At 44.2% G+C, this 7,775-nt stretch overlaps 1 protein-coding gene across 3 annotated transcripts in view; it reads right to left on the bottom strand.

Annotated features, from left to right (window-relative positions):
- Nucleotides 1-3,575: 3,575 nt before the first annotated feature.
- ATP8B1 (ATPase phospholipid transporting 8B1) overlaps nt 3,576-7,775 on the bottom strand; it is a 74,460-nt gene continuing 70,260 nt past the window's right edge. Inside the window, exons 27-29 of one of the 3 annotated variants that reach the window (XR_014556168.1) lie at nt 6,058-6,188; nt 4,908-5,842; nt 3,576-4,435 (exon numbers count right to left, since the gene is read on the bottom strand). Coding sequence is in view for 1 of the 3 variants with exons in the window: in XM_083702617.1 (XP_083558743.1) it covers nt 5,612-5,842; nt 6,058-6,188 (362 nt within the window). In the remaining 2 variants the exon portion in view is untranslated. Of the gene's footprint in view, nt 5,843-6,057; nt 6,189-7,775 lie in introns of all 3 variants that reach the window. The other 2 variants (XR_014556169.1, XM_083702617.1) reach the window with 2 other exon arrangements.

Here is a 7,775-nt window from a genome sequence, read left to right as displayed (position 1 = left end):
GAGCGGGATGCGGGGATGATGATGATTAATAATAATAATAATTCTATTACCGCTTTATAATTTATAATTTCAGGGGGGCGGAGGGAAGATTCGAAACGGTTTGCATCAGTTAAATCCGGAGTGAAACGTCGCTGGAGAAAGTCAAAGTATACGTTCAAAGCAAATTAATTAACAGGAAGCTATAATATTATATTAAAACAGTGTTTCCCAGGACCGGGTTTAGGTTTGACGAGGCCCTAAGCTACTGAAGGTAATGGGGCCCTTTATATGTCCAGCTGTCCTTCATCAACAACAAATTGTCGCTGTTTTTTGTGTTGAATACAGTATATATGCTATATGCAGTATATGCTATATGGTAATTTATGGATGTAATAGGTATCTAGAGCAGGCTTCCTCAACCTCGGCCCTCCAGATGTTTTGGGACTACAGTTCCCATCATCCCTGACCACTAGTCCTGCTAGCTAGGGATCATGGGAGTTATGCTGGTTTTGCAAATTGCAGAATATGAGAGTATGCATGAGTTTGTGTGCATATTTGTTTTAAATTTGCATGCTTGAATCATGAAAGTTCATGTTGTAATAAACCCCTGCAAGTTCCTTGTAAATTTTTTGCTGCTGGCTTAGCTACTCTTATGTAGTTCTTTCTTTTAAAAAAAGCTGTCTATCTTAAGGGGGAAAGCTGTATATGTACTTTATTAAACACACATTTTTCACTCTTCTGTAGCAAGGAAAGCAAGATGCTTGTGCATCATCTAGCACAGTAGTTCCTAATTAAATACTGCAGGCTCCATGTTTTTCAGAAGCCAAACCATGGACCCCCTACTTTTGAACATTTTGATATTTCAGGTTACAGACTCTGCTAAACCCAGAAATAGTACCTCGGGTTAAGAACTTTGCTTCAGGATGAGAACAGAAATCGTGCTCCGGCGGCACGGCGGCAGTGGGAGGCCCGATTAGCTAAAATGGTGCTTCAGGTTAAGAACAGTTTCAGGTTAAGAACGGACCTCCGGAATGAATTAAGTACTTAACCTGAGGTACCACTGTATATTCTAGCTATCTAAAGTCAGGTCTGTGAGGAGACCTCTAGTGGTAAAATGTCCAACTTCACTTTTAGCAGATTTTTGAGCTAGAGCAGGGGTCTGCAACCCGCGGCTCCGGAGCCGCATGTGGCTCTTTTACACCTTTGCCACGGCTCCGGGGCGGATACTAGCGAGGGGAGGAGGCGCATTGTGTGCCCCGACACTCCCCACTGTGGCGGGCACTGTACAGGCTGTGACGTCGCATGGGGGCGATGCGTGCATTAGTCACGCACCGTCCCGGCGTCACCTTCCCGCCCGCCCGCCTGCCCGCTACATTGTAAGGGGCATGTACGCTGGTCACTGCATTGAAAGGGGACATGTACGCTGGTCACTGTTTTGAAGGGGAGTGAAGAACACACACACACAAAAAAGGTAACTTGTTAATTTAACGTTTATTTCTATGAGGAGGAGTAATTCTGAGGGGTCAAACAAAGAAATAATAAAAAAGTGACAAAAAGGTTATTTTTATAATGACGAGTTTTGCGGCTCCCAGTTTTTTTTTTCCTTTGGAAACGGGTCCAAGTGGCTCTTTTTGTCTTAAAGGTTGCAGACCCCTGAGCTAGAGCAAGGACTCAAGTGAGACTTCAATTACAGTCATACCTCATGTTACGTCCGCTTCATGTTACGTTCTTTCAGGTTATGTCCCGCAGCTACTCGGAAGTACCGGAAAGGGCTACTTCTGAGTTTCGCTGCATGCGCAGAGGTGCAAAATGACATCATTCGCAGAAGCGGCGAATTGCAACCCACGCGTGCGCAGACGTGGTGCTGCGAGTTGCGCTGTTGTCATGTTGCGAACGGGCCTCCGGAACGGATCCCATTCGCAACCAGAGGTACCACTTTGTATCATTATACCTGCCTTATAAACATGTGACACCAGATGGTGCTGTAGAGCAGTGATCCATCACTAATGGGTTTTCCTTTAAGAGCCTTTATAACGTGTTCTGTGACTTTTTAAATAAATAAATAAATCTGTATAGATCCAGCCCAAGTGTTCTCAAAGAATCATATAATTGTGGAGTTGGAAGGACCCCGAGGGTCATCTATAGTTCAACCCCCTAAAATGCAGGAATCCCAAACGCAGTCCCCCATCCAGTTTGAAACCATACCTTACTCTGCTTAGCTTTGCAAATGTGGTAGCAGTTTTACTGCTGCACCCTGCAGAAAGTATTCAAATTTGAATCGCAAAAGGTGGTGCACGCAAGCGACTGGATACTCCTCCTGTGCAGCATCCCCAGCTGCTCCTATTTCTTTAAGCCCTTTGACAGGAGCCAGCAGCAGTAAATCACCTGAGTGAATCCAAGTTAACTCTTTATTAGCAAAAGAGGATCTGTACAGGAGTGTTAAGGCCTAAGGAGCACAGCAACTCATCTCCGGCAGGTCTTGCCCCCATGACACAGTTGCCAAGAATAAACATCCCCAACTCCCCACGGTCACCTATGTCTCTGCCTCTTCTGGGTTCCCCACTACCACCCCAAGCAATCTGAGACTGCTCCTGCGTGTCTGCCTTTGCTCCTCCCGATTCATACCTCTTCTGGTTCTGGGAGAACAGCAGGGAAGGGAGCTTGTCACAGCACAAGGGTGAGATACCTGCGCCTCTTCACAAGCCTGACCCATCTCTGCCTCTTGACCTCCCTTCTCTCCTGCTTCTGGACTTCTCTCTGCCACAGACTCTCCCAGCTCACTAAGCCCTGTTCCTGTTAGGTTTCTGTTAAGCCACTGTGCAGTTCTTGGAGTCACAAGACTCTGTTGACATTCCAGACTGTTGGAAGTCTGACGGGAGACGGATGTTGAAGTTACTGGTTTCCTGTTTCTTTGTTCTGTTGTTTTCTGTCTCTCAGAGATCAGACTCATATTCTTTTCTGTCTTGCGTAATTAGAAATAAAGTAGCAATGTAGCACATATTTCTGCCTCCTTCTGCTGCTGTCTGAGTACTCTGTGAATGGAGAGTGTGCCTGAAGTCTCATTCAAAGGCTTAGGTCGTTAATCACCATCGGAGGAGAGCCTGAATGGGGTTCCGAAGATACGGCCAGAGGAGTAGCCATTGCAGCTCGGTCGTACGGAGGCTCCGACAGTTACCTCTTCAGCTTCCAACACCTCCTCCCAGTCTTTTCCTTCCTTTGACCCCCATCGCCGTCCCACCACCACTCCTCAGGTTTTGAGCCTACTTCCCTTGGTGATTCCCCAGCTGATTCCTCTCTTTGTCCAATCAGTGCATGACACCGACACTCTCTTTACCTCTGCGCAACAATTTATTCCATCTGACTGCCCAGACTCTTCCTCTTTTCCCTTCCTCTTTCCCCTGCCTCACAGAATCCCCTTCTCTTGGTTTGTCCTCCTGCCCCGACTCCTTTGGACTTCTGCCTGTTCCTGACAGATGGGGAGAACTGTGTATGCCACTCCTGAGTTACTTGATGGAAAGGGGGAACATAAACATAGCAAATAAAGTAACAGTTGCACTCTCACGAAAGTCGCTGAACACTATATGAATATACAAATATGTATTTGAAGTATAGTTTAATAAAAATATTTCGGACCAGTGAAAACACTTCTTTCACTTCAGTCAAAAGCATTAAAAATTAAGGCCTGTCAAATATGTACATTATCTTTAAGCAAATAAAAATATTTACAATATATGGTTTGGATACAAGTGTATGGCATACCTATCTCAACCAGCACTTTAAAATTAATAGTGCACCCAGATTAGGAGCTTGAAACATGTGGCTCGCCACCTCCTTGTCTTTGGATGGAGAGAAATCAGTCTAGGAAACTAAAGTCAATCTTCTCCCACCTACTTAAAAGAAAAAGCTGTAAACCTTTGCACATTAAATAACGATAATAATGAAGAAATGTATGAATTCCATGCTCCGAAAGGATGATTTTAGACTGCATGGTTTGCAAAAAAAAAAAAAAAAGTGGAACTATATAGTGAATATTTAACAAGACACATTGGCGTATGCTGAAATTTTTGAAATGTAAACCATTTATATGTCCCAACACAAAAACCCTCTGAACTGTACACTAAAAATCTCAAACATTTTTTTTTTTTACTATTAAAACATAGTGAAAAGGAATCATCCTTGATGTGCTCAATTCTCTTGTTCCAGTTTGTGCTTTGAACCATCACCCAGTGAACATTTTATTCAGTTTAGTCTGTTTCACCCACGACTTGTAACATGGGTCTCACTTAAGCGTGCACATTATCATGTATGAAGAACCCATGCACGCCTGGTTTTAGCCACATATACATGTGTAGTAAAATAGACAACGCATGTGCCTTTGAAGTACAATGGTGTCCACATGTTCTGCATCAGGTGTGGGGAACTACAATTCCCATCACACCCAGCAAAAAATCAATGGCTAGGGACGATGGGAGTTGTAGTTCAGCAACATCTGGAGGGCCAAAAGTTCCTCACACCGGTTCTACATGGAAACAATTCCCGTAATGTGAGAATCGTTGACGTCTACCTTGCATAAAGGTTAAGCAGGTAGAAAATCAAGGAAGTATGCCAATAATACACCCTTCACTGGTTTGATATCTCTTCCCTTTTTTTGAAAAACAAGATACAAAGAACACAGAAGAGTAAAGAGTAAAGGCAGTGGTATAAAACAATATACCAGAAAAGAGATTCAATTCACCAAGTTCTGCTGGTGAACAATTGGTGGTCATTTTAGTAGAGTATCCCCCAAGAAAGCCCCGATTGAGTGAATGTTGCAAACTAGCTATACCTCCTGGACCAGACCTAGAACAGAGATAGGGAACTTGTACTTCCCAGATGCTGATGAACTACAACTCCCATCACCCCTGACTATTGGCCATTGTGGCTGCAGCTGATGGGAGTTGGAGTCTCAACAACATGCACACAGCCACAGACTCCCTATCCCCAATGCCAGATTAAGAGGCTAACCTGATTAAGATGCTTTGCATATACTGACGTTTCCCCACCCAAATCCCTGAAAATTATTAAAAGCTTGCTGCCTTGAGCCACAATACCCCATGGATTGGTGAATAATGGTTCCGAATGCTTGCAAAGTAAAACTGCACCTCTCTTGTCTTAAAAGAAAAAGAGGACATCTTTGGTTAGCTAAAAATAATAATCATAGCTGAGTTAGTGGAATGAAGTGGCAAACAGAACCCTTTTGCTTCTCAGCTAAGTCCATCTTTGGTGTTGAGGCACAAAACATCAGTTGAAACTGTATTTCATGATTGCATTAAAAAAAATATGAAGTTCTAAGTATCATTTTAAAAGAACAACCGTTGCAATTGTTCATCTTTAAGCCCATAGATTTATATCCTTCAATTTCACATGAAACAAAATATACAAGGATCAAAATCTGAAAACACTGCTCAGTTCTTCAGTTCAGTTATCTCAAACGAAGTAGCTTGAGGAGGTAATCAAGCTGTCTTCATAATCTTGAAATTTTTTCCCCAAAAAAGAAAAAAGAATCCTGAGTTTTTCATAAAAAAATAAAAACTTTGTGCAATTGTTTTTCAAAGGGTGGGGGGAACCACTTCCTGTTGGACACAGAAAATCATCAGCTGGCTTCTTCAGCTTGCCTGACTTCTGCTAAATTGTTGCCAAGGACCGCGGTTAACGAAGCTCTCCTTTTACGAATGATCCGCCCGGAAGCTATGAGGTCAGCGTAACCCCGCTGGTGGGAGAAGGCATAAGCAGAACGGCGGCCAGAGATCCCGCGGCGGAAGACGCTTTGCCTTCGCTTCCACTTTTCCTCTTCGGCCTTGAACTTCTTGCGATTCTTCTGGACCTTTTAAAGGAGAAAGTTGCACGAAAGGTTAATGAGGAAGCAGGGAAATGGACTCGCTTGCTACGGGCAGAATGTTAAGTGAAGTCCTGGGGACTCCTGGAAGATGCTGGGAACCCTAAGGTGCTACTTTGCATTGAGATGGACCAATGGGCTCATTGAGCTCAGCTCTGCTCGCCCTGTTTTACGTTAATACCCTCTACATTTCTCATACATACCTTCTCGCTTTCTGAAGGCCAAATGGTCATGCTCAAGAAACGGAGAGCGACCACCGGCAGCAAGCAAAGTGCAACGGATAGGATTATTGTCAACCAGAGATATGGTTGCCGGAGAGCGTTTGGAGCAGTGCCTGTAAGGAGGAAAAAGAGAGGAAAGGAATAATGTACACATAGCTATGGCTGTGGTGCTCCCCTTCATGCTAATAGTATCACACAGAAAGCAAAAATGTTTGCAATGTTATTACCGTAAGAATTAAAAAAGGTAAAGGACCCCTGACCATTAGGTCCAGTCGTGACCGACTCGGGGGTTGCGGCGCTCATCTCGCTTTATTGGCCGAGGGAGCCGGCGTACAGCTTCCGGGTCATGTGGCCAGCATGACTAAGTCGCTTCTGGCAAACCAGAGCAGTGCACGGAAACACAGTTTACCTTCCCACCGGAGTGGTACCTATTTATCTACTTGCACTTTGACGTGCTTTCGAACTGCTAGGTTGGCAGGAGCAGGGACCGAGCAACGGGAGCTCACTCCGTCGTGGGGATTCGAACCACCGACCTTCTCATCGGCAAGTCCTATGCTCTGCGGTTTAACCCACAGCGCCACCCGTGTCCCACAATGTAATAATTACTGGCTTTTTAAAAAAAGGCTTTGGTGATGGGTTTTTGTTTTTAGAATTAACTTGCAGAGCATTTATCACATGGCCTCTAGGGGCCCAAATACTATGGCTCTTTGCTGCAGCCTCCACCAATCTGGCACTCTCCAGATGCATTGGACTACAAATCCCATCAGCTCCAGGCACCACAGGGCTGATGGGAGTTGTAGTCCAAAGCATCAGGAGGGCACCAGGTTGGTAAGGCTGAAGTGGTGTGTGTATATATATGTAATACATGAAGCTGCCTTGCATCAAGCAAAACCATTGGTCTACCTCAAAGTTTCCCTAACTTGGGTCTCCAGCTGTTTTTGGACTGCAACTCCCATGATCCCTAGCTAGCAGGAACAGTGGTCAGGGATGATGGGAACTGTAGTCCAAAAGCAGTTGGAGACCCAAATTGGTCTACCTTGTCCAACATTATCTAGTCTAACTTGCAGCAGCACTTTTAAGTCTCCAGCAGGTGTACCTACCAGCCCTGCTATTTGAGATCCTTTGAGATACCAGAGATTTAACCTGGGGTCTTCTGCAATGTGTGCCCTTCTACTGAGCTCTGCGGTCCCCAGCCCCTGCTCCATCTCTAAAGCCACTTTGAGGATGACTGCTTTTGTGGAAAGGTGGCAGTGGAAAAGGCAAGGAGGGAGGGGGTTATTGGGTTTTTTTTCGTTCTTGCTTTTATTCTGTATTTTGTGTTTTTTATCTTCTGCTTTTATGTTGTGAAGCGCCCTGTGATCTACAGGTTAAGGGCAGTATACAAATTTAAATAAAAATAAGATGGTGATGTTTTTATGATGATTTATATGAAAGCAAACAATAAATGTGATTAGAAACCAGATACAGACACAGAAATTTGATGTCCCAATACAAATTCAAATTTGAAGATTAGTAGTTATTAGCAACAGCCCCATTAAAAATTGCTAGTGTACACTGGGTTTGGTTCCCAACCAACCATGGCCTCAAATATGCCTGTGATACGTTGTCAGTTTTCTGGACTTCAACAGCTTCAGCCGTACATAAAATTCAATGAAATTGAATAAAATGGAGCCCCCTCCTTACCAGGCCCAAACTTTAAT

The sequence above is a fragment of the Podarcis gaigeae genome, assembly GCF_964106915.1.
Source record: "Podarcis gaigeae genome assembly, chromosome: 11".
Classification (NCBI taxonomy): domain Eukaryota; kingdom Metazoa; phylum Chordata; class Lepidosauria; order Squamata; family Lacertidae; genus Podarcis; species Podarcis gaigeae.
Note: the sequence above shows the minus strand (reverse complement) of the source record. Positions and strands in the feature narration are given on the sequence as shown.